The 27,322-nt window shown below is 39.3% G+C and overlaps 2 protein-coding genes across 4 annotated transcripts in view; one reads left to right on the forward strand and one right to left on the reverse strand.

The window, feature by feature from the left end:
* The window catches only part of LOC127437832 (junctophilin-3-like), a 53,329-nt gene extending 43,380 nt beyond the window's left edge, over window positions 1-9,949 (reverse strand). The window contains exons 1-3 of one of the 3 annotated variants that reach the window (XR_007896620.1): window positions 8,466-9,949; window positions 8,242-8,358; window positions 8,082-8,142 (exon numbers count right to left, since the gene is read on the reverse strand). Coding sequence is in view for 1 of the 3 variants with exons in the window: in XM_051693040.1 (XP_051549000.1) it covers window positions 8,466-8,847 (382 nt within the window). In the remaining 2 variants the exon portion in view is untranslated. Of the gene's footprint in view, window positions 1-8,081; window positions 8,143-8,241; window positions 8,359-8,465 lie in introns of those variants that run through there. The other 2 variants (XM_051693042.1, XM_051693040.1) reach the window with 2 other exon arrangements.
* Window positions 9,950-14,687: 4,738 nt separating this feature from the next.
* Window positions 14,688-27,322, forward strand: part of LOC127437829 (zinc finger CCHC domain-containing protein 14-like) — a 43,512-nt gene continuing 30,877 nt past the window's right edge. The window contains exons 1-2 of the mRNA XM_051693037.1: window positions 14,688-16,612; window positions 23,551-23,677. Of these exons, the coding sequence (XP_051548997.1) occupies window positions 15,989-16,612; window positions 23,551-23,677 (751 nt within the window). The 5' untranslated portion in view covers window positions 14,688-15,988. The remainder of the gene's footprint in view (window positions 16,613-23,550; window positions 23,678-27,322) is intronic.

Below are 27,322 nucleotides of genomic sequence, written 5' to 3' on the forward strand. Positions count from 1 at the left end.
GGGTTGTACAAAGTATGAGTTGATGTTGATTGAATTTATGCTTAAGAGGTAATAAATTCTAAATTTAGTTATTCATGTTAAGAATTTAAGTATTTGACATAAAAATATGTCATCGTATTTTGTATTTTGGTATTAAAAATACCCTACAAAAGGTACAAAATGCATCGGAAAATCAAATCCATGGGGCAAATATTGACCCTTAATTAAAATGTTAATTTCCGACCCTGGCAGCTAAACAAAATAATTAAACTAAAAGTATATTACATTTTGTTCATTAGTGTTACACTGAGAAATTGAACACTGTAATGTAAAAAGTTACAAAAAGTCCCTGAAACAAAGAGAGATGTTCTATATGTTGTGCAAACACCACAGGATACAAAATGCCACTGTTTGCTTGCAGATAATCACTAGAACATCACATGGCATTACACTAGATTGTTGTTGTGTGCACAAGAAACTTGTACAGAATGCTGTTTGCAAAATATTTTCTCTCCTATCGATCCATAACTAAAATTATTTTTCACTGTTATGAAAAAGGAACAATCAGGAAAGAAATCAACAGCTTGTACAGCTACTGTATATTTTTTAAAAGTGGACTGTGGTAGGCATACCAAAATAGACCTTTTTTCAGTTCCTCACTAAACAAACTCTGTCAATCTTTGACATTTCATGAATGGGTTATAATCAGTTGAAACAAACTGTTAAAGTGTCCCTTATGTACAGTATATCTCCCTAGCAAGGGCAGACAGGGGAGCGAAAGTGAAATCTCTTGTCATACAAATACACACAACCCAACGGTCCTTAGATAATTCTGCAGAGAACTTCTCATTAAAAGAAACGGCTAAACAGGTGTATTAAGTAAACAGCATGGCAGACCGATCTAATGAGTACAATTTTATGTTAGACAATCATTGTGAATCCTTCTCTTGTATTTCTATGATATCGTGGGAAAGCTCCTCACGGGGAGAGAGAGTACTGTCACGACATTGGCGCGCTGCTGGCACTCTCCATGGTTCTGAAGATAAGAGTGGGAGTATGGGCCTGTTTCAGTTGGGCTTTGTATCCTCCTGAGAAGTTTTTTTGTTAAATCCTATGAGACCATAAATATAATTATATAATAGTATGATATTATAATTTAAATATATTCTTGTAATATAATAAATTTTTTTGTTATGTGCTTGCACCAAATACTATGATAATCTAAATGGCTTTTATTGCAAAGTCTCAGAATATCAGTTGGTAACACGTAACAAAAAGGCTGTATTTGTTAACATTAGTTAACTTTATTGGTTATCATGAACTAACAATGAACAATACTCTTACAGCATTTATAAATGGTGGTCAATGTTAATTTAAATAATGTTTGTTTAAAATAATGTTAAAAGTTGTATATGTTAACATTATTTAATGAATTATGAATTAACATAAATGTATTTTGATATATAACAAACATTAAAACATTAACAAAGATTAATAAATGCTGTAAAAAAAAAAAAATCTACTTCAGATCTCTTGCTTTGTGAACTTAAGTCCTTTTTGAACAAACCAACTGTGAATACAGAGAGAGAGAGAGAGCGAGAGAGAGAGAGAGAGAGAGGGCACTCTGAGGATGCAGATGTTAGTATTAATCAGATGAACTGAATCAATGTACAGCTGTGAAAATGGAGCTCTTAAAGTGAAAATTAAGCAGCAAAAACAGAAAATCTTGTCTCAGATTATGTTAGAGCTGGCTTTGTTTTGATCTTACTGTGTGGGGTGCATATGCACACAGCAGTAGCCTCCTATGTGCCAGGGACGTCTCACATGGGTCACATGGTTATGTGATTAGTGGTCCTGTATTGGCTTTCTATGAGTCTGCAACCCACATGTCAAAACTAATTCGCCCGCATTTCCGCTGGGGGCCCACGAGATGCATTGTGCAACGATGCAGGGCACACAGAATGGAAATGGTTAATGTAGAAAGATCAAAAACGCGGAAAAATCACAGGACGGATTTAATCACGTGCCTTCCCCCGGGCTAAATTTATAATCGTTTCTTTAACAATGCACTGTTCTGTTTCGAGGTTGAATACGTCTTGCTTTTCCCTCTTTTTCCACTATTATTCTGAGGCTGTATCACGATCCGTGATCTATCAGTCTAAAAAAATGACAGTATTTGTGACTCTGTTGGCCTAAATATCCCACATACAATACCAATTAGAATTCTTGCCAGGAAAAGGCTCCCGCAAAGCAGGCAGGAAGTGTGTTTGGATCAGCTCTCCTATGAGTTATTAATCTCTGTCTTTTTCACCAAATCAGAAATTGCACCTCAGAGTAATTGTTGCATGTGTGTGGTTGGGGGGCAGAGAGGGACAGACCGTCAGAGTACACATCTGATATCCGTGCTTATTGCTAGTGGCACTAAATTCAGGACAGCACATTTCCTAGCTTTATCAAAATGAAACAGTTGTTTGTAACAAAAGGTGCATCTCTCATTCATAATTCACTGTAAGATAAAGTAATAACTAATGGTATCCTTACCAGCCTGATCTCATGAAAATTGTGACTGTAGTGATATTTTAGCTAAATGAAATCACAGATTCATTAGATGAATCGCGGCAGTTCCGAGGTGAAATGTCCATTGTGTGGCGCTAAAAAGAGAGTTGTGGTGCTGAAAGAGAGTTAAATGTCCTCCCAAACATTAGGATGAGGTTTTAAGGTTAATGCTTTACCGAGTTTCAATCAACAAATCCTACCTCCCTACCCTAATTCTTAAACCTATACCTAACCGATAGAGTTGTAAAGCAAAAGAGTCATGAAGAACACAATTGCTGAAGCAACCATGTCATTTTGTGGTGTTTCTTTGAGAATGCTGGCTCACGTTCTTGAATCCACATTGCAAGTGCAACACTCTATCGGCTTAGCTAAAGTGCAACTTGATCGCATTCAGATAAGCAGTAAGCGCTTCTTGTGATTACTTCACCAGAAAATGAGCCAAGTAAAACTGATTTTGCAAAAATGTAGTTATAGTAACGTGTCCAGCTTGGACCGTCCAGTGTCTATGTGTCTAGGTTGGCTTTAACCTATTGGAAAAATATCAATAAAAATAATCTATTGGCCATTCATCATAGCTTTGAAACTAATAGTTTGTTAGTTGCCTAATATGGCAGGCAAAGTGAGTCCAGGGGCAACTTTGACTTGATGAAATTATAGCATTTTCATTCTTACATAAACAATACCATGTAAGTGTTTATTTACACAATGTGTTCGGTATATGGTGCATAGAGACTCCAATAACCCCACAACACAAAATAAAGCCTCACTTAAACCCAAATCTCTTTGTAAGCCTACATAGACTAGCACACTGTTATCCGGTTAAGGGGATTTCAATTTGGCTTTTATTTTTTGCACTGTTATGTTCATGGTGTCTTTTAAAAGTGGAATATTCCCTTATGTTAGGATTATAAACAACATCAAAATCATCCAGAGGCCATTTAGAGAGTCTGTTACTATACAGTTTGTCTGATATACTGTATATAATTTTATTTGCTTTTGGGTTGAGGTGGAGGCCAAATTTATCAGCTTTTGAATGAGAGATTTAGGGTGTTTTCACACTTGAGTCCAATTTAAAAGAACCAAACTCAGACCCCTTTAGGTGGACCAAAAAGTGGACAGAGTGAAAAAGGACCCAGTTCTCTTTGCGTTTACACTGTCTGAGACCTTGCAAGTGGGCTCAGATCTCTTTTTTTGTCCACTTTACCAGTTACGGGGTCTCAGTCTTATTTGCATTCACACTCTGCCATTTGTGGGACTGAGCCTACTTTAAAAAATATAGTATTATTATAATTATTATTATAAGGGCTATATTTAATATTAAGAGTACATATAGCTGTACATATTAACTTATGAGATAATATAAACATGTTTAATGCTCTCAAAATGAATAAGCAGCATAAGAACATGTGTCCATATTCAATAAAACTTCATTTATTGATCTTTGGCATCAATGTTAAGTAATTCTGTATTATTACATATTGTTTTATTCATTAAAAGAGAAAAGTACTGCAACAGAAATTAATGCGTTGTATTTTTTTATTAGAGCTGTCAGTAGATAAAAAATTGCAATTGCAAATAATCTACATTTTTCATAGTTAATCACGATTCATCTCAGATTTTAAAAGTAAAATGTGACTCTCTATATATACTTATTTCCTGTCATAAGGCATTTATTTGTTCTTTGGAAAGAACAACACAATAGAACAAAACAATACAGTATGTAACAAAAATGGTTTATTAACATTTTCCAAACTCTGCAGTATAAAAACAGAAAGTCACTAAAATAGCTCCAATTCGAGTAACATTAAACATTTCCCAAAGTCTAAGTGGGATTTTTACTGATTGAAAGAACTTGTATTCACTGCAATGCACATTAAACCCTCATTTAATATTAATCAGTCGGCAGGCTGTTTTTTCACTTTAGATATGGAATGCACATGGTTTGTGTCAGGGCATCAAGCGCAGCGTTGAACTCCATATGAAAAGCGTGTTTTGTTCTGCTTTTAGCGGTGACACTTCCAATATAAAGATAATTCATCCGAACTATCCTGTGATCATTAGCTGACACTTCTAAAGCTCAGCTGCCACAAGTACAAAGTTGAAATTATATGAAATTTGAGCGGAGCATCAGCGGAGAAAAACTAGCAGAACAGTGGATTTGTAAGAATTGACATGCTTATGTGGTAAAATGAATGTTGACTTACAGAAGACATGTGAAAGACTTAAGTGAAGTCCTGTGAAGTCCCTTCAGCATTAGTTTTATAAGAGGTTCTTTCTCCAGCACTTGATCATCAGGACGGACTCACTGTTGTGTGTTTGTTTTTGGTATGTATGTGAGCGTAAGGGCAACTCACACGGAGTTGTTGTTTACAACTCACACGGAGCTGAATAATATGTCAGAAACTAATGTCAAATCTGTACATGCCTTATTTGTGATTAAGAAAAATTAACGCATTAAAAATGTTTAATTAATCGCATGAGTTAAAGCATTAACGCTGACAGCACTAATGTTTAAATAAAAAAATACTGGATTAAAAATTCAGCATTCAATCATGGAACATTAGTCTTATTAATGACAAACAATAAAATTAATCACAATTTATGTTTAATCTACTGACAGCCTCGGGTTACTTTCATAGAATACAATAAATATAGTAATTTCTTAACTTTCATGCGGCTTTCAAGGCGTCCGGTTAAACCCTCGAATCTTAATTTGCACAGAACACTAAAGAAAGACCTTTGAGTTTGTTTTGTGTGCAGTTTACAATAGTTTTATATGCTTCTCCCTCTGTCATATCTATAGAAACAAAGCAAGCGACTTGTCGCGTCTCTCCCATGCTCGTGTTGTCATTTCATGAGTACTGGAACCTGTCAGGGCCAAACATGTTTGGTGTTACGCGATTGGGAAAATCAAATGAGCCCAAAGCGCTTTTTGTTCACAATGCACGTTATTAGTGAACCGAACCAAAGGCTGCAAGCAAACCGTACTCAGACCACCTCTCGAGATGGTCTTGGTTCGGTCCACTTTTAACGGGTCTGAGATCATTTGGAGTGTTCACATATGGGCCAAAAATTCCATGAACCGTGCTCAGACCCCTGAAAAGTGTGAAAACACCCTTAGTCATACAAGGTTGCTGGGAATTGCTGTGTATATATAACCAACATGGATATGATGCCATTGCTAGCCTTGGGCAACACAGAGCTCCACACTGATGTATGTATGTACTTTACTCCCTTAATTCTGAATAGTCAGTAGGGTTACATCAGAAACTAAATTCAGAGCCGCAGTAAAGCCAAATACCTACCGTCCCAAGTACAATGCTATTGTCTGTATAAACTTAATCCCGACGGGGCTGACAGAGGGGTAAAACATGCCAAGGCATGTTATCAAATCAAAGATTATTGCATGTGATGTTAATAATTTGAAGGATCACAGCACACGTGAATATATTCACAGCAAGCCAAGATATGGCAGTTTATAATTAAAGCAAAGGCTTTTCACTAATAATTTGTAAAATAAATTTTTACTATGAGACTCTCGTCTTCCACAGAACTCGAAGGAAACTAAACCTCTGAAAATCTGTCCTCGGTGTGGTGGGGAATTCAGGTCGTACTGTGAACAGATGTTTTAGCGTGTGTCAGCTGTAGTGTACTCAGACATGGTGCTGAGAGCTGATAATGCCACTGTAACCTCTCTTTGGCCCCATCAACCACCTCCTCTATTGTCTCTCCCTTCTCTTGCTTTTTTTTTCTCTTAATCTGTGTCTTTTCTGACTGGTTATTGTGGTTGTGATTAAGTGTCCCAGATTAGTACCCAAGTAAGTAAACACCATTAGCGAGTCAGCCAGCCAATCAGAGTGGGGAGCACTGAATCTCCAGTGACACGCTGACCTGCCACCAGAGTCTGTATGCGTTTCCACAGCAACTTGCTGTACAAGACACACAGGCAATACTTCCATCATGCAGGGAGATTGAGAGAATGAAACCGATGAGACAGAGAGGTTATGCTACTCTGAAAATATATGATATGTTGATATGGGTATGCCTCATTTACCAAAACTCACACAGTAACAAACTTAAAATGATAGTTTACCCCAAAATTTTAATTCTTGCATGATTTACGCTTGTGTTGTTTAAAACCCATATGACTTTCATTCTTTGTGCAACTCAGTCAAAATGATTGGTCACTGATGCTAACATCGCCATTTGTGTTCCATTGAAGAAAGTCAAACAGGTTTGGAACAACATGAAGGTGAGTAAATTAATTTAAAATTTTGGGGCTGAACTATCCCTTTAAGTGTTTCCTCACATCTATACTTTCAGCATTTAGGTCTTGAATGAGAAGACAAGAATCAGTATTTGAGTACATCATAGCACTGTACCACTGCACACACACCTACTAATTGCAGCTTTACTTAGCAAAGGTATCAAGGCCAACTATGCTTTCAAAATGCATGTTTGTCCAGAGATAGTTAACTGAACCTCTGATATCTGTACATTATTGCAAGTCAAATATATTTAATCTGCAATATTGTACCGAAGTTCTGCTCAGGTGACTATCTCTGGACAAGCATACATTTACGTTCAACGACTATGATTCTTCATGAATAATTACTGGCGGAGAGCAATTTATTTTACTGAATGACTCCAAGGCCTCTGTCTGGAAGCCATTCTTTCTCATGGACAGCTAGAGTGAGGCCATTGCATTGGTTTTATGTCAAGTTACACTACATTGATGCTTGTGCTTGTTTCAAGTAAATGAGCCTCTGGTCTAAATGTTACTTTCATGGCCATTGATCTCTGTCACTAATCTGGCCTTCGTATCAGCCGCCAGAATTTCTTGACTTTTGTTTTGGCAGTCTTAGTTTACACGGTTTCCAACACAATATACCAGAAACCGTTTGTTACAGCTCAAATGGAGTGTTCTGGTATTTTGTCGAGGGCTTTTGCAAGAATTGCAGGTTGACTGGAATCACTGTTTCTCTCTCTGCCTCACTGTTTTATCTGGCTCACTAGATGTCTTAATTTGATCCTCCAAATGTATCTGTTCTGCAGCTTCTGAAAAACGGAGGAAATAGCTTGTCCAAGTGATGTGGGGTAGAGGAAGAATGAAAAAAAAAAAAAGGCTACTACAAGTCAAAATGTGATGGATGGTAAAAAATTTTAATTACAAGGTATTCCTTTATTCTCTTTCACTGCTGTCAGACTGATCTCACTGTGAATTTGGCAACAGTAGGTTGAAGGTTCTGCTGCTGAAATTGGTCTGTGCTTACTGAAATTCTAATCACTGCCCCCTGTGACTGAAGCTGGAAGTGTTGTTGAACATAAGGGCTCGTATGAGCTTAATTTTCTACATGAAATGTCCACCAAATGGCACCAAAAGCAGTGTATTTTTAGTTGTAAATTATGCTATAGTCAACAGGACTGTTTTTTTTTTTTTTTTTTTAAACCCTACCCCCTTATCAAAACAACAACCTTAAACCTAATCGTCAGTGGAGTAAAAATGTAAATTTTGCATGAAAATGCAACCTCTGAATCACACTCACCATTGTTTAGGTGACGCGATTACTTCCTGGTTTCCAAAATATTGGCGCACTATCAGTAGCGCTACAGAGAAAAATGATCACATTTTAATTTATGCAAAAATGTCTGATGGGGGATGGCGCTTGCTAGTAATTCAGCAGAATAAGGGTAATTTCAGTATACCTGAACTTTCGGAAGCAGCATATCAATTTCCTGTGTGATCATGTTGCTGCTGTAACAGTGTGATTGTGTGAAGATGATGGCCAATTTGCCAGCCGTAAAGTGTCATATTGCACAGACCTGCAGAGTGCTCTAAAAACTTAGCATTTTATGGTGACATTCAACTGGAAGATTTAAACATATTTGAACTCAAACGCTTTACCCGATCAAGTTCAATAGACTCTTACCTCCATCAGAGTACGTCTCTGTTCCATATCCATCCTGTAGGCCGTTGTTCCACGTACCCTCATACTTGCCGCTGGTTCCGGTGCTCTCCCGCACACCATAGCGTCCCTTAAATCCATGTGTCCACTCACCCTTATAAACCCACTTGCCCTTGTTCTCAACTCCGATGCCATGGCGCTTGCCTTGCGCCCATGTCCCTTGAAAGGTGTTCCCACTGGGCCAGGTATAGACGCCCACCACTTCAAAGCCATGCCTCCAGAAGCCTGCATACTCGCCTTGGCCCTTGGGTCCTGTGCAAATGCCATGGCCGTGGGCCTTTCCCTCTTCCCACCCTCCACAGTATGATCCCCCATCATCAAAGTTGAACCTGCCCCCAGTGGACATGCATGAAATAGGTTTTGGCAAATACCCCAAACCTCAAAAGAAAAGGAAAAGGAAACTAAATCAGGATTAAAAAGGAGGCCAGGGATTTGGTGGAAAGCTGGGGGTGTTAGAGATGTGTAAACACTCCCTTTAATGATGGTGAAAAACAATTATTTTTTCAAAGTTAAAAGAAAAAAAATAAGTGCCCTCCTAAGCAGTAGTCCCCTCATGTCAGACCAGGCAGGAGTACTTTGAGCCCTCTCAGACCATCCTCCTCCAAGAGTGGAGCTTGTTATTCACGAGTTGCTCTTCTGCGGCTGCTTCTCAGTGCTGAAAGTGGGCCCACACCAGCCATGCGCCTTGTCCTACCTATACCAATGCAGCAACAATTCTCTTGCTTCGGCCCACTCCTTGTTCCTGCCTCCACAGAGGCCCCCTGTGCCAGCACACACCTACCCTGACTCCCGCTGTCCCTCTCTGGGGTTTTGAGCTGTTTCACTTCTCCTAACAGACGCTGAGACCACCAGGCTCCACCTAGAAACCTGAGTCCTCAGAGTGACGGCTGATGGGTGAAGCAATCAGGTAGCATTTACAAACACTTCCCCTTTCCAAGCAGCTTGCTCTGTGTTGTACCAAATCCACCTGACATGCTGATGCCACACAGGGAGACAGTGCAGGAGAAATGAGAAAAAAAAAAAAAAAAAGAGCGATGAATTCTGCAAGGTTTAGTCTGTCAGCTAGCAGCAATGCAGTCTCTATCCACACACAACCGCATGGATTTATACGCACGTTGACAGGCTGTGTGCACAATTTGATCGCAAACAAACTGATGTTAATAATTCCTTATCTGGGCACCATTTGTCGTTCTCTCTCTTTTAGGTCTGTATACAAATCCTGCACTCCAGTTTGCTTGCCGGTGTGAAAACCAGATTCATTGTACCTGATTTCTCTTCTTCAGTTCTTCCTTGACTCCAGCACGCTGTAGGAATGATTTTTGTGTGTCGCTGATTGTCTTTTTCTCTGTCGTCATCTTATTCTCCCCTATGCTTGGTTGTCTCTCTCTCTCTCTCTTACACTGGTGTCTCTCAAATCTGCTCATTAGAGGCGGACTGTTTGCAGCCAAGTCCCCCTCCCCCTTTCACATGCTTTTTCTCTCTCTCTATCTCTCCCTTGATTTAAAGAGACATGCACTGCGTTAATACACACTGCTCCCTCTCTATATTCACCTCAGGGAGCAAAGATTGCTTTTCCTAATAGCCTGGCTTAGTCCTCCCCCTACCCTCCCTCTAAATCTCTGCCCTCATAGAATAATTAGAGCATTTTCCAGTTAATGATATGGCTTTAGAAGGTGCATTAAATCTCTTTGTTGCAGGTGAGGTGAAATCTGCTGTTGACCTTGGCACTTGCCACAGCCATCATGACAATTCTTTATTGGATTCTATGATATCTGTTTGCCATGCCAATGGGCATCATATACTGTGGTGACTCATATGATTCAAAGCCAGAGTATGTTAAGAATTAGAACATATAACAGAGCTACTGATTGCAGAGTATCATGCTGTTCATGTATGCTTGCATCTGGTTGGTGTCTTTTGCAAGACTCAGTATGCTCAGTTTCTCCTACTTTAACAGCTTTTAATTAAAGGTATCCAGTAATGGAGAGAGCCCATCTGCAAAAGGATCACAGCATAACTTGTTTGACACATGGAGTACTTCAAAATACATTCTGTATGAGTTTCATATAAATGCAAACAAGGTCAAGGAGTATCGAGATCTACATCTGTATATGATATCATACCTCTAGTCTTGTGTTTGTGATTGTAGAGTATGTTTGTGGAGATGAGGAGGGATATTTATCCTCTCATTTACAGGGGATCACCTCTGACGGAGCTGGGTAAAAAATACACTGCAAGGTCTGACTGCTTCAGCTCAGCAAGGAGTGAGAACCTAGGTTTGCGCAGTACACAGGTTATCTAGACTTCGAATAAAACTGGCTTTCATGTTTGTATCTGTGTTTAACTGAGCAATGTTAACTCACTGCTTTTGGTAGTTAAGCTGATCAAGCCACTTCAGAGGTGGCCTGCTGTTAGCTTGATTAGCATTAGAGAGGGAGGGGGAGATTTTATGAGGTGGGATCATCAGGCAGAGTGTGGGAGTGTGTGTGAGAGAAAGAGATTACAGGGGAGGTACATTAGTCACGACAGGTGTCTTCTCAGAATGAGTGTTTTTGTAAGGTTGTCCTCATGAAAAACCATGCACTAATGCAAAACCTACAAGAAAGAAATTGTTTGACAATCAGAAATCATAGTGTTAAATCCAGTCTTTACTAGACCTCTCTCTCCGTCAGAAGATATCCAAATATTAGAGTTTTTTAAGATATCCAAAACCAGTCAACATTAACAGCTAATGTTACCTCTTCTACCAGCCCAAGAGTGGGCAGAGCCAGCAGGAGAATATCAGAAGGCAGGAGACGAAGTTATAGTAAAAATGAGCAGAATTTACTGAATAATCATAGTTGCGCCATTCTCAATGCTCTGTCTGAATTTGTCTGATCAGCATTAACTCAAGTGTTATAACAAGTAAAGACAATGGAAAATAATTGCTGCTTCACAACAACGTCCACACACTCAGAGTTTGCCTTGAAACACTCAAATTAGAACCTTTGATCATGTAAAAGCCTATCAATATTTCACAACAATATGAATACTGAAGGGATAGATCATCCAAAAATGAACATTCTGTCATCATCTGCTCCCCCTGTGTTGCTCCAAACCCGTATGGCTTTCTATCACCTTTGGCTTGCTCAATGGGGGCTTAAAGACACTGTGGCATGATCCTCTGTGAAGCTGCTTTGAAACTATGTATACTGTGAAAAGCACTATGCAAATAAAAATCACTTGACTTCCCAAAGCACAAACGTATGCCTTCTCCAAGACTTTACTTATAATTCTATTGTAAATACTTGGGTTTTAACCTGTTCAGTTAATTTATCCTCTCCACAGAATTGATTTGGGGGATAGACCATGGAGGATTTGATGCAGACACATAATGGCTGTGTGCTGGTTGAGGCCTGAGGAGCCTTACCATGAGTTCAAGCCCGGATACACAACCATCACTCAGACTTGTTAGCAAAAACAGTCAGTGATGATTCACACACCCCTGCAGCACAACTGAAAGATTCAAGCAGTTATTGAAAATGTGCAGAATTATCAAATTAGCTTCCCTTAACTTTTTAACCACAGGGCAGCAATGTCAGAGAGGGGCACTTGTGTAAAGTGCATATATATATATATATATATATATATATATAATTACTTACACACACACTGGCTGCCAAAAGTTTGGAATAATGTACAGATTTTGCTCTTATGGAAAGAAATTGGTACTTTTATTCACCAAAGTGGCATTCAACTGATCACAATGTATGGTTAGTACATTAATAACGTGAAAAATTACTATTACACTACTATTACTATTAGACTACTTCAAAGAGTTCTCATAAAAAAAAAATCCTCCATGTGCTGCAATGACAGCTTTGCAGATCCTTGGCATTCTAGCTGTCAGTTTGTCCAGATACTCAGGTGACATTTCACCCCACACTTCCTGTAGCATTTGCCATAGATGTGGCTGTCTTCTCATGCACCTTACAGCCTAGCTGATCCCACAAAATTTCAATGGGGTTAAGATCCATAACACTCTTTTCCAATTATCTGTTGTCCACTGTCTGTGTTTCTTTGCCCACTCTAACCTTTTCTTTTTGTTTTTCTGTTTCAAAAGTGTCTTTTTCTTTGCAATTCTTCCCATAAGGCCTGCACCCCTGAGTCTTCTCTTTACTGTTGTACATGAAACTGGTGTTGAGCAGGTAGAATTAAATGAAGCTGTCAGCTGAGGACATGTGAGGCGTCTATTTCTCAAATTAGAGACTCTGATGTCCTTATCCTCTTGTTTAGTTGTACATCTGGCTTTCCACATCTCTTTCTGTCCTTGTTAGAGCCAGTTGTCCTTTGTCTTTGAAGACTGTAGTGTACACCTTTGTATGAAATCTTCAGGTTTTTTTTTTTTTTTTTTGGCAATTTCAAGCATTGTATAGCCTTTATTCCTCAAAACAATGACTGACTGACAAGTTTCTAGAGAAAGCTGTTTCTTTTTTGCCATTTTTGACCTAATATTGACTTTAAGACATGCCAGTCTATTGCATACTGTGGCAACTCAAAAACAAACTCAAAGACAATGTTAAGCTTCATTTAATGAACCAAATAGCTTTCAGCAGTATTTGATACAATGGCAAGTTATTTTCTAGTACCAAATTAGCAATTTAGCATGATTACTCAAGGATAAGATGTTGGAGTGATGGCTGCTGGAAATGAGGCCTGTCTGATTTGAAATGGTGATGGTACTGTTTTTTTACATCAGTAATGTCCTGACTATACTCTGTGATCAGTTGAATGCCACTTTGGTGAATTAAAGTACCAATTTCCTTCCAAAACAGCAAAATCTGTACATAATTCCAAACATTTGGCTGCCTGTGTGTGTGTGTGTGTGTGTGTGTGTGTGTGTGTGTGTATAAACTTGATGCATAAACAAACAATGCATAAACCATCTTAGACTGATTATGCTTAATATTTTGACCCAACCTACTGAACTAGGATTGGACTCATGGATTTCCAGAGATTTAAATCTGAACACCCACAACCTGAGATTTGACAGAAAATTGTGCTCTAGCATGCTCTGAGAGGCAGCGACTCCCTCTAGTGTTCATTTATGAATAGCAAAAGTTCCAGTACTCTAGATCCAGTACTTTATTCATTAGAATATAGTGAAGTTTACTCATGTACTACATTTGTGTACAATCATAACAGTTTTTCAGTTGAGAATTTATATATTTTTATCATATGTATTTAGAGCCAATAATAAAAATAAAAAAAAGTGCTGAGGGATAAGATGAAAATGTTTGTGTCCATGTTGGTTTCATACATTTTTGAAAAACGTTTATAGCTTTTTAAACAAAAATGGATTGAATGACTTTAAAAATGTCAAGTGGTGTAACCAAGTAATCGCTCCTTGAATACATGTAAGTTTACCCGACTTAACTATTAATTAACTAATAAAAAAAGCACACCTAAAATGTTTTTTTATTTATTTTTTAACAAATATCTTGAATTAGTGTCAAACTATTAAGAAGTTTTCTTAGGCTTACTCCACTTGATCTGAACAAAATGTGCCGCCTTATGAAAATGTTAAAATATCTGATATTTTCTTTAAAAACTTGACAGTCATGAGGGTCTGAAGGGGTCCTCCCAATATTTATTTATTTGTCACATGACAGCAGAATGGATACCTACATGTTGGTTACACCACCTGACTTTGATTAGATTGGCAAAGATTTTTCAAATGTTAATAATATATAAAAATAATTGTTTCACTTTTTTTTTTAAGAAATAAAAGATCTTTCCAAAGTACTTATGCCAACAATATATTTTTTTAAAGAATTTAATCTTGTAATGAGACTTTTATTCTTTGAAAAAATACCAAAATGACGAACTCCGAAACGGAAAACGTCATAGTAGAGGTGTACTCAAGTAACTGTTTTGTTTGAATTGCATTTTTAATGTGTTTTTGAATAGCTTAGCATATCTGGTTGTCTAATTGTATTATTAGATATCATGTCAAAAAAAATGTCATGTGACATCATCAACCCTTATCCTGAAATTAGAAACTTATCCTATCATTTGCTGCATTTGCATATGATCAAAACAACTTACTGATTAGGTCTTTCTATACTTTTCATTTATAATATCTATTTAGAGCCAAAAGAGTGCTGAGGGATACTATTATGTAAATTAAATTGTATCACTTCATTTCCTGCAATTATAAATGTGACTGTATTAAACCTTTTTAGATTTTATATGGACTGAAAACAGTATTTTCTAAATCTGAAACACAAGTTTAATTAAAAATAAATTTGTATTTATTGTAAATTATAAAATGTAAATATCAAATGAAAAAAAAAAAAAAAAAGAGAAAATATAATGCCTTTAGATTGGGTTAGGATACTTACACGACCTCGTCCCTCATCGGGAAAGCTGACGTAATGAAATGACAAAACCAGAGGTTTCCAATATTTGCCTGGAGGCTGGTGGACCACCACCTCAATAATACATTTTTCTGACATATTTTTTTTAATACTAGAAAATATTACCTTATGAGTAAAAGCCAGGATATGTTAGGTTAATGTACCTTGCGCTTTACATTATACATATTTTACTGTCCACATTAAATATGACTGTAAGGTCTGAGACAAAGATATGAGGATGTCGCTTTGGCCAATCAGAGGGCAGAATATGATTACAGACAAGCTTCTTATCCAATTAAAACCACCAGTGGGCGGGGTTTGCGTGAAGTTCGGGATAGTGAACTACACTCAGTTCGACTTCACGACAGGATAATTATAGGCAGCGAAACCGTTGATTAATTCACTCGCGACCAACGCTTGAAGTGCAAATAAGAGCCGGGGACAATGTCACGTTTGTAAAACCATTCAAACCAGCTGCTCCAGCATGTGACGGAGGAATACACGGTCATATAAATATCGCTTACCGTCCACTCGGGCAGTCAAACTGTTAAAATTGGAGAGTTTTCCACGAGATGTTTATTGACTGTACCTTCGCTATAGGGTGCAATGCAATCTGGACAAATCTGTGCAATCAAGACTCAAAGATCTGGAAGACGAGACTTTAAGGTGTTTCTTTGGTATTTTGTGCTGGAGCCTATTGAATAACTGGCTGACGTGGGGATCACGCAGGGGGGCTGGCCGAGAAACGAGAGCCACGGGCGGGCAGAGGGGCGCCGCCACCGCGCGTCTGGGATTACAGTAAACATATTTTGTTTCTTCAATAACTTTCTTCTTATCCCATTGGCTCCAATACGCTTTCATGAGATAATGCAATCGCTTTTGTACTATAAAGCGCGAAGGAAACGCCGTGATCCCTGCAGTAATTGTTCTTGTAGGGGTTTTGAGACTGAACTACATGGATGTTTACGTCAGTGAATGATTTGGAAGTTTGCAAAGTTTGTAAAGTTTACAGTCCGACATTTTGGTGTATGGACTTCTCATTTTACCATCAGATCCATTTTATGAGGCATATTAAACGTGCTGTTTACAATGGTTGAGAATAGATGCTTTGTTCAGAGAGAGGAGGTTTACCGCTGGTTCTCCGTGCTGAGTTCGGCGCAGAGGGCTGAGTTCCTCTGTGGCCTTTTGGACCTCTGTGTGCCCATAGAGCTGCGCTTCCTCGGTTCCTGTTTGGAGGACCTGGCCCGAAAAGACTACCACTCCCTGAGGGACGCCGAAATCAAAGCCAACAACCCGGCCGACCTCGCCAACCTGACCAACATCACGGATGAGGTCGTGAGAAGCAAGCTGCTCGTCTCCCTCGCGCTCCTCACCTCAGACAACCGTGTGGCGGCGGGAGTTTTGTTTCGGACTCTCACCCATATCGACACCATTATAAACAACTACGGGCTTCAGCTTAACGATGGCCAGACGGGAGAACAGTTCTTGCTCCTCTTCACCATGGCCTCCAACCACCCGGCCTTCAGTTTTCATCAAAAGCAGGTGCTGAGGCAGCAGCTGATGCAGATCCAGGAGATCCTACAGGTGACCGTTGGGGAAGCGCCGTCGACGTCACACGGGGGCGGTGCCAGCGCTAGCGCGCTCCCAAACGCGTCCGACATCACCGTGCCCTCCTTCAACTCCTGCCAGGCCGGATGTCCGTGCTGTACAAAGGTGGGAAACGCTAAATATGAAAATAATGTCATTATTTTCTCCCCCTCATGTCGTTTCAAACGGGTATAATTTTAGATCTTTTGTTGAACATGAGTGGAGACATTTCGGAGAATGTTCAAGGTGCTGTTTCCTTTTAAATTGAAAGTTTTAACACTCCCAAAAAAAAAAAAAAAAAAAAAAAAAAAAAAAGCATTACTAATGTATCTTAATCTCTGGAATATACGTCACTTTTTTCACGATCTGAAAGGTTCTGCGACTTATATACATAATTTATACGTAATTGATGCCGGCCGGTCAGACCAAAACACATGTACTTACACACAAACAGGTGAAAACATCAGTCAGTAAGAAAGTAAAAAAAAAAAAAAAAAAATTGTCTGTATGGAGTATGTTGCCTTTAAAAAGTACTTTATGCAACAAATGTAAATATTCTGTCACATCATAACATTATTGTTCAAACAAACTCTAGACCACTGTCAAACACAGCTCTTCAGATGCCCACAATATGACGTTTCATCACACTCGTAAAAATATTCAGTGAACAGGATAGTTTGTGCATAGCAAGCAGGGTTTCAAATATCATAAATATCTTCAGATAGGCAGTCTGTGTCTGTTTTACATTTATTAATGAATAGAGTACAACTGACATTGTTTTATTCACAGACTAAAAGCTGTTTATAAGTACACAGCATAGAGTAATAAACAGATGTTGCTTATTTTTTGCGTTTTTCTCATGAAATATAAACAGAATATGAAAAACTGTTACATAGGATTACTTAAATGCTGCCGATTAAATCAAGGGCAAATACTGACGGGTATGATGTGTAGATCCTGAGGTAATCTTCACGGAGCGCGTAAACTGAGCAGCTGAAGGGAAGTCGGACGGCTGCTCTTGGGCACTAATGCCTGCTGCGTGCAACTTCTGTCAGTGCGACTTAGGGCACTTACACACTATGGAAATATCTGACGGAGCATTTGAAGCATGGTAGTGCGAAAGGTCCATTTGGAAGTTTTGTACCATACAGGGAAGAGGTGGTCATGGATAGAGATGGCTTTTTAAAATATATTTTTTTGACAATGTGCCAGTGAACACTGAAACTCTTCTCCAGGCCCTTTCCCCACAATTACTATATTTTTAGCCTGACAGAGAAAGATAATAGAGGACTGGGAATGAATATACCACATGTATGAGTTTTTGTCCGCCATGTTTTTTCAAATTTACAGCGCAACTCGTCCCACCTCTCCGAGATTCCCTTTGGTCAACGGATGCCTACAGAATGTGTTGCAGCAAAAGTTTTCATATTCTCAACTTTTGGTTGCATGGCGGAGCATCACTATCAGAAACCCTTGCATTTTCCCTCTCCGTTCTTACCGACAGACCATTTTCATTGAGGTCGATGCATTTGCAGCGTTCTCTGATGCAGCATAAACTCTATGTAGGCGCCCTTAAGTCCAAAGTATACTTCAGTTGTCTGTGTTGGTGATCGCTCACACGCACAGTATGCATGACGCAAATTTCGTCATCAGTACTGTCCAGATTTTGACGACACGCGGACAGTCCACTTTTGTGCACTTCGTCAGCACATGCGCCTGCCATTGATTGTATTAAAAGTGTATTGCAAAGCAGTCATATGGCATGCGTCGAACACGTTCAGATTAGTTTTGAAAGGCAATATGGTGAGGTGCAATCTGATCTGGAACGCATCAAAAAACAAAGCATTCCCGGGCCTTTAGACATAGATGTGACTTAGATCAGGCGCAAATTATATTCAGGTGCAACTTTATTTCCAGAAAATATGGTACCATAAAAGTAGTAGTCCATATGATTTTTATGCTATACTCCAATTCTTCAAGTCATCTGAAGCCAATAGCCACCAGTAGCTGGTGTGTGGTGAGCGTACTGGAGCACTATGGCTGCTGTCGCATCATCCAGGTGGATGCTGCACACTGGTGATGTTTGAGGAGAGTCCCCTGTTCACTGTGTAAATCGCTTTGAGTGTGGTGTCAGAAAAGCGTTCATTCGTAACATTCATTCATTCAAACTATACTTCAGTTTTTACATTAACGCTTAACATCTGTGTGCAGTCGAACGCTCACCTTTAAAAGTATACTTAATTTGACTGTGCGTGTATACAAAGGCAGGAGTTTAGACAAACATGTCTTTATACTCCTTCAGACTCGAGTTATACAAATGCAGGTATCACCTCTTCACCAATCCTCTCTTGTCGTGCACATCCACTGTTATTTCCACCTTCGTCTCTTGTTTAGCGGCAATTACATCTTCTAGCACTTCTTTGTAACAACAACAGCTCAACAGTGCCTCCTTGTGGACCCACTTATTGGTGCAAATAATTCCAGGTGCATGTGCATACTGCAGGTTCAGAATACGCACGGTTAGAAAAATCGGGGCGTATGCTTTCAGTGCTCAAGCACTCTGTTGATGACGAAATTTGTGTCACACGTCCTGTACACAGACGCCTAGCGTTTGCGTCTGACCGAAGTATGCTTTGGTCTTTGGAAACAGACCAAAATGTAAGTGTTTTTTTCGCAGATAATTTAACATTCCCTCCGCCACAGCTTTTGAGTATTTATGTATTCAAACATTCTTCAATAAGGCAAGTCATGTTTGTCAGTGATACTGTGAGAAAAGTTTCAAAGAATGACTTTTGGTCCATTTATCACCCAAACCTATTGTATGGCTTCAGAAGACTCTGAATATAGCACACAAGTCTTATGGAGTACTTTAATGCTATGTTCATGATACTTTTCCTCTTTGAAGCTTGGCAGTGAAAATCACTATTCACTTATATATTCTGCAAAAGACTTTTGTCAAGTCAAATGGGTTTGGAACGACATAAGTGGGAGTAATTTGAGTCAGAATTGTAATTTTTGGGTGAACGTGGTTGTAAATAACAACTTGGTGAGTTTATAAGTATAAGCTAAATACTGTTAGTATGTTTAATTGTTTAATATAATTACTAATGTGTTTATTTAGCAGACACTCATCCAAAGCAACAGCTGGAGCCATTTGGGATTAAGTGTCTTGGCTAAATTGCGCAATGGCAACGCTTTATAGATCATCCCCTGTGGGTTTTGAACCTCCAACCTTTTCTTACTTGCCTAAATCAAAACCACTAGGCCGCACCACCCCAGGATATATAAGTCAGACCTTTCATCAAATATTTATTCATAGGCTCCAAGAGCAATTATAATGAACTGGGGTCAGCTGGCAAAAAAAGAATTCAGCTTTGAGATTTCACATAAGTGTTTACAATCTTATTGAATCAGTTCACGCTCTCCTGGGGTTCTAAGTCCAGGATTTGTCTCAATGAATCAATGATGCCTTTACGATGACAAAAAACTCACACTTACACTTGCTTAAACCCAGCATGTAATGAAATATTACAAATGTGTAATTATGTTGTAATTCAAAAATGTTAGCTTGGTGAATCAACAAATGTAGTGACAGAAGCAATGAAATTTAGGAGAAGCTGAGGAGGTTTTGTCATACAATAGGATAACAACACCCTTTAATTATGGAATATGAAATTATTCTGCAGTTCTAGAATAAATAGATCTTACAGTGAGATCATATGTGCAGTTAATCACAATATTGCATAGCACAGCTCTCTATTTATTTACTATTAGTTGATGTAATTCAACACTCACCATGAGACTGTTTGTCTTTCTGACATCTTGTTTTCTTTTACATGTCTGCTTGTTCATGACATGTCTAAACAGGGAGCGAGATGCCCTATGGTGGCTTTCTTGTGAGATAACACTGCAAAGAAAGGAACCACAACTCTTTTCTATGTATTTTGAGTTGATAATTATCCCACTAGCAAGAAAAAACTCGCTCTCTGCATATTTTCGTCATCACTTTGAGAATGGATCCTGATTGGCTCCCCTAATGGCCTTGTTCAAATGTTTTTAGTCTTTGGAGAATGATTTACTAGCTGTCTGTGTGATTTGTTGCTTTGTAACCGTGATTTAGTATTAAAATACCATGTAGTTACGTGATTACAGTCTTTGTAATTACTAATTTGAAGGTTCAGTGTGAGGTTGTTTAAAACGTAACCGTAAATCCAGGCACAAATCATTAATTACGCCATTGCCAAAACACAATGGCGTAAAAACACACGTGAAAATTGATTTATGATATAAAATCTTTTTCCTGAATCCTGTCCAGATTAGAAATTATTTGCGCTTCGATCATATCAAATATCAGGCAGTTGTAGAAACCTCTCTACGGTTGAATAACAGTCAGATGTGAGAGTTGTTTTGGCTGAGCCTTTCAGAAGGGCATCCCCGTGTTGTCAGATCTAAAAATCAAAGATGTTGTCTGCACAGACCTGAGCTCATGAGATACACACATGCTGTCGAAATGTGTGTGTGAGGGGGTGTAGGGGGGAAAGTACCATTTGAAGGCAGAGAAGGCGGTTCTATTTAGTGATTTGTTGGTTTTGGCTTTCATGAAGTGAAGCTCAGCACATTTCTCCATGCTTAAATCAGCCCTCTGTGTAACTCTCCTGTGATTCATCAGGAAGCACAGACTGCTTGCTTGTTTAAGGACCCTTAAACTCGCCTAAACATCAACAAAAACATGCACTCTTTTTTTCAAGTGTGCATTGTGATGCTTTCATAGTCCTTTGTTCATATTATTTGAAATAAAGTTCAAGTCAACATGAAATAAAAAATTTACCTTAATTTACTTTCTTTAAAACATGTTCCTAGTCTCATTTTGCATGACAGTATTTGGCAGACATCACCAATCCCTCTTATTTTTCAGGCCACATCCACACAAATCTGTTTTTGTTTAAAAACTCAAAATTAAGGGGCCTGGGTAGCTCAGCGAGCATTGACGCTTACTACCACCCCTGGAGTCACGAGTTCGAATCCAGGGTGTGCCGAGTGACTCCAGCCAGGTCTCCTAAGCAACCAAATTGGCCCAGTTGCTAGGGATGGTAGAGTCACATGGGGTAACCTCCTCGTGGTCGCTATAATGTGTGGTTCTCGCTCTCGGTGGGGCGCATGGTGAGTGGTGCGTGAAGCCTCCACATGCACTATGTCTCCGCGGTAACACGCTCAACAAGCCATGTGATAAGATGCGTGGATTTATGGTCTCAGACGCGGAGGCAACTGAGATTCTTCCTCCAACACCCGGATTGAGGCGAGTCACAACGCCACCACGAGGACTTAGAGCGCATTGGGATTTGGGCATTCCAAATTGGGGAGAAAAAAAACAAACCCAAATTTAAAAAGTAATTTGTGTCCAAATACAAGATCCATGCAATCCATTTGTCCTTGATAATGTCTCTTTTAATACCCTTTTTTGTTCTTTACATTTAATTGTCGATCAAAAACAACAAAAAAGAAACATTAAATTCAACATTCTCGTTAATATGCACTGAACTGCTGGTTTTCTTAAAGAGACAGTACTGTTTTAGCACTTGTTCTGCATATCAATGTAAATAATTTTAAATTGCAAAAATGATGCAAATATGTAGGCCTAACTACATATATACTGTACACACTGTCTACCAAAATGACCAAAATGATCAAAAACAAATAATAAAATACAATTTGTAAAATTAATATTTCAAAATGTCCCAAGTTAAAAGGTCCCATATGTAGTTAACAGCATTAGTCTATTCTAATCACAAGTTTTACGACTCATATGACCCGGTTTTGTTTTTGTTGTTTTTGATGAATAAACATCATAACTGCCAACTTCATCTTTTCATTTTGTACATCAGGGATATTACAGTTTTAATGATAGCATTAAATTATATTTAGCCTTTAGGACACATCTTTGGTTTTGTGTCGATGAATGGATACTTGAGCCTTACTGATGGTGCTGTGAGGGTACTTACGGCAAAAAAGATTGCGAAACACTGTGCTAAACCATCATAATAAATACTTTTTTTGCAATTCCATTTGGTTTCGCTAGAGGCACAAAAATTTCACACTTCACATTCAAAGTGAAATAAAACAGCGATTTTGGTTACATCAAAAACAGCCTTTAAAATCCTTAACTGAAAGTGAGCCCGACTCAACTTGTGAAGGCTTTTTTTCTACAGTTTTCTTGTCTGGCTTTTCCTTGTCTGCTCAGAATGGATTTACTCAGCTATACGTTTCCAAGGACCTCTTCTTTTTGTGTGATGATTCGTGCTTCAGCCAAACCTCCAACAGAAGGGCATGTTTTTTGAAGAGAGGAGCGGAAATTTGGCAGCGTAGGATGTGGATGTGGCAGTGGTGTCCTGTACCCTAGTCCTAATTGGTTTCAGAGCCAGGCTTTACTAGCTGCTGCACTTAGCATATGTGGAACTGGCCTCCTTTTGCTCCCGCTCTGCTTCAGGAAGCTGGAAGGCGTGGCTTAGAGTGGAAAGGGGTGGAACTAAAGTATTTAATCATTATAACTACCAAGCAGAATGGGTTTTGGATTTGTAATCAGATAAGCTGATGAGCTAAAGCAACAAAAGGAAACATATTTGCTTTCATATATTTGTTTTCAAATTCAGCAAAACTGGTTACAGCATGGATATACAGAAGTAGCGAAAATTAGATAATGACACATGTTCTTGATTTGGCCTGATTACAAGGATGACTAATTATAAACCAGTCATGTAGTAGCAGGAAACCCATGACTCACTTTTTATGTAAGTTGAAAACACTGTTTTTTGGGGAAGCAAGATTTTCCTTCAGGATCCTGATTTTACAAATGTTTATTTTTTATCAATTCTATTACAACTGCTAATATAGTCTCATGAATAAAGAATTAACAATAAATAAATTCTAGCAGAGTGTGCTAAGGGAACTCTCCGTTGTGCTCTCAAGGAGACTGACATTAGACCAATTAGACCAAGTTTGACAGCTAAGACTAGACTGCTTTTCATGCTCAGTCCTGACCCATGTTTGTCCTTTGATCTCTTCTCCAGACCGTGCAACGTGATGTCACGGGAGGTCAGACAGATGAAGTCTTAGGTCCTGAAATAATGCCCCCAAGTGCATCACTCTCATGTCAGGAGATGCCACTCAAAGTGCACATTGGAAAACCGAGCAAAGGTGAGTTTCAAAACTTTGGACAGTCCCACCGATGCCATTCTCAAATGCTCTCTGTGATGATATATGCAGAACAGGGTCAAAGGTCATACCAGCTAAGTATCCTAAAAAGCAACGCTCTAATGCTCATAATGTTCCAAATCTGTATAACTTTCTTTCTTCCATGGAACACAAAATGAGACATAAGGCAGAGTGACAGCCTCCATCACCATTCACTTTCATTGGATGAAAAACAGAATGAAAGTGAATGGTGACCAAAGCTAACATTCTCCCTAACATCTCCTTTAGAGTTCCATGTAAGAAAGGAAGTCATACAGATTTGGAATGACATTAGAATTAGATTTTTTAGGTGAACTAGCAATACATACAAACACAGAAGCTGGAACAAGAGTGCACACACTGGAAATCTTTCAAACTGAAGTTTCATTCATGTGAGACAGCTGGTGAAAAATATAATCTGCCCTCCCCTCAGGTCTGTTCCAGCAGATGATAAGTTAATCAGAGCAACAGTTTGATCTGGTAGATATCTGTCCACAGAAAGAGATTAGCCTTAGGTGGCATTGTTGAATTCGATTTATCTAGCTGATTTTTGGCTTGGACAGTTTCCGCAGAAAATTTTTACACAGTTTTTAGATGAGGTGCCAAGAGCAACGGTTATTGAAATTCTTGCGATATCCAGAAGACAGAAGTATATATTTTGAGCCCTGTTCTTGCACTCTGTTCTCTTTGTTGAAAAGTGCATTGCAATGTATTTATAATTAACTTAATTGCTGTATTGCATTTAATGTTTTAACAGGATATGATAGTTTTGTCGCACTAGTGGAGTGTTTAGCATTTAAAACACAAATGTAGTTATACCTGCAAAACATACAGACTACATTCATACGCTTTGTAGAGTAACCTAGTTGTATTGTGATTAATCCACATAATACGAGTTTCATATCTGGTTCGAGTTTGAGCCTTGCTCATATGGTTCTACTTATCAGGTTCAGTGGGGTCTTTAGCTGTAGTTATGGGATTTTCTTTGCATTTGCTCCAGTGGCCCTCTGTGTGAGCTCCAGGCTGGGTTTGTGTCTTATCATTGGCTGAGTATAAATAGATACATTTGTATGAGTCACCAGAGTTTGCATTCGTAACTTGCTGGTGGAACATGAGAGAGTTGAGAGTTTGCCTTGTGTTCGATGGCAAATCGAGACCAGGAACATTTCCGGATTGTACAGTATTGTTAATTTGTGTGTATGCACTCGAGTCAGTGTCTTTGCATTTGAGTGAAATACCTACTCTGCCTGGCTAGTTTTCTGTGAAAATTAAGGAGAATATTAGAGACACAACCTGCTACATCTTCAGAAACAATACACAGACTCACAAGTTGTGTGAGTTACACACTGTTGTAATTACAAGAGTGTGTAGTTTTTTGGCAAAATGTGTATTTCTGGTGCTTTTTTTGTCATACTGTTGGCTCACTCATGAGATAACACCAGATGTCATGTTCACACACTAAGGATCCTCAAACTGTGAACAATTTTCCCTCTTTTTCAGAAATGTGTGCATGCCAGAGTGTCATACAAATTAGTCTAATCTTATAGTTAATATATGCAATAGTTTATCCAAAAATGTAAATTCTGTTATCATTAACTCACCCTCAGATCATTCCAAATACATATGACTTTCTGTCCTACGTGCAACACCAAAGGAGAAGTTTAGTAGTATTTTTCAGTGACCGGGGCCTGTTAAGCCACAATAAGGACAAAAAGCAGCAATAAAAACACCATAAAAGTAGTTTACTTTTATGTGACTTGTGCATTATATTCCAAGTCAACTGAAGCCAAACAAAGTTGTCAAAGCTGTTTTCATTGTATGAAACAGAGCAGCACGAGCATAGATGCCTGTACTTCAATTGCACATGCACAAGGGGATCTGAGATCATGCTAACAGGGTCCAACTGTCAAGGTCCAGTCACCTTGTCAGGTCTACCTGACGGGACCATGGCCTGCCTTTGTGTTCCCCCTTTGTGTGAGCGCATGGGCCCGGTTGTTTGGACCGCCATGCGTGCGTCCCGCCATGCGCTCACCGGTGATGTCATGGTTCTGTCAACTGGTCAGGTTGGGTTTTGTCTGAAGAGGACCATGACATCATCGTCCCCCTGTCTTGTGTTTCGTGTTTTTTGTGGGTACACAGGTCAGGCGGTGTTTCATCGCTGTGCGCAATTTGCCGCCGTGTGCCCTCTGGTGATGTCACGGTCATGGCACCTTGCCAGGTTGTGTGTGTGCCTGTGGAGGACTGTGGCATCATCGTCCCTTGTCTGTTTTGTCAAAGCGTGTTTACGTTTTGCCCTTATGTGTTTCAGGTGTCGCTGGCATGCTGATCATTACAACCTTCAGCTGCGAGCGACACCTGCCCAGTGTTTGTTTCTCTAATTTAAACCCCCGCGTGTCATGTCCGATGTCAGATCATTGTGATTGTTTCTGTTAGTGCTTGCTGTCATGTGCGTGTTGTGTTTCTGTTATTTGTCAATGTGGATGCATTGCGTGTTACTCACCTTGCAGATCTCCGTCGCCCTTGCCAGTGTTGCACCTGTCTGTTGGAGGAGGATTCCTCAGATCTGTGCCCGTGTGTTGGGAGAATCACTCGTCTGGGCTTGAAACGCACACACCCATCTCACGAACTCTCATCCCTTGCCCGCTTAGCGGTTTCCCTTATTTAGCTCATTCGAGCTGGCACAGGAGTGCTTTTTGTGTTGAACATAAATAAAGACTTTTAAGGGGCCTGGGTAGCTCAGCGAGTATTGATGCTGACTACCACCCCTGGAGTTGCAAGTTCGAATCCAGGGTGTGCTGAGTGACTCCAGCCAGGTCTCCTAAGCAACCAAATTGGCCCAGTTGCTAGGGAAGGTAACCTCCTCGTGGTCACGATTAGTGGTTCTTGCTCTCAATGGGGCGTGTGGTAAGTTGTGCGTGGATCGTGGAGAATAGCATGAGCCTCCCATGCTGGGAATCTCCACGGTGTCATGCACAGCAAGCCACATGATAAGATGCGCGGATTGACTGTTTTAGTAGCGGAGGCAACTGAGACTTCTCCTCTGCCACTCGAATTGAGGTGAGTAACCACGCCACCACGAGAACCTACTAAGTAATGGGAATTGGGCATTCCAAATTGGGGAGAAAATGGGATAGAATAAAAATAAATAAAAAGAAACTTTAAATAAAAATAAAGACTTTTAGACTGTTTTCCCTCTGCGTTTGGGTTCTCTGTCTCTCACGCACCGTGACACCAACTTGACGAAAGGGGATACAGATCACCCTAATAGTGTCAAAACACGAAACAACTATTTCCAAGAAAACAACATAAATAATACAACAAAAGAGCTAAAAACTCTCTGAATTCTTAATAACACCTATTTAAAGGCCCCTATATGTAAGGGTTCCCACGGATCCTTAAAGTTTTAAATTCTTGAAATGTCTTAAATTCAGTTTTCCAAAATTTAAGGAAGGGATGCACCAATACCACTTTTTCTCTTCCGATTCCGATATCGGAAATCTCAGTATCGGCCAATACCAATCCCAAGCCGATACCAGTGTTGTTTTTTTGCATAATCAGTTTAGAATATCTTTACATTATTGTGTGGAACTAATTGGGTGTACTCTTTAA

The sequence above is a fragment of the Myxocyprinus asiaticus genome, chromosome 48 (assembly GCF_019703515.2).
Source record: "Myxocyprinus asiaticus isolate MX2 ecotype Aquarium Trade chromosome 48, UBuf_Myxa_2, whole genome shotgun sequence".
Lineage (NCBI taxonomy): Eukaryota > Metazoa > Chordata > Actinopteri > Cypriniformes > Catostomidae > Myxocyprinus > Myxocyprinus asiaticus.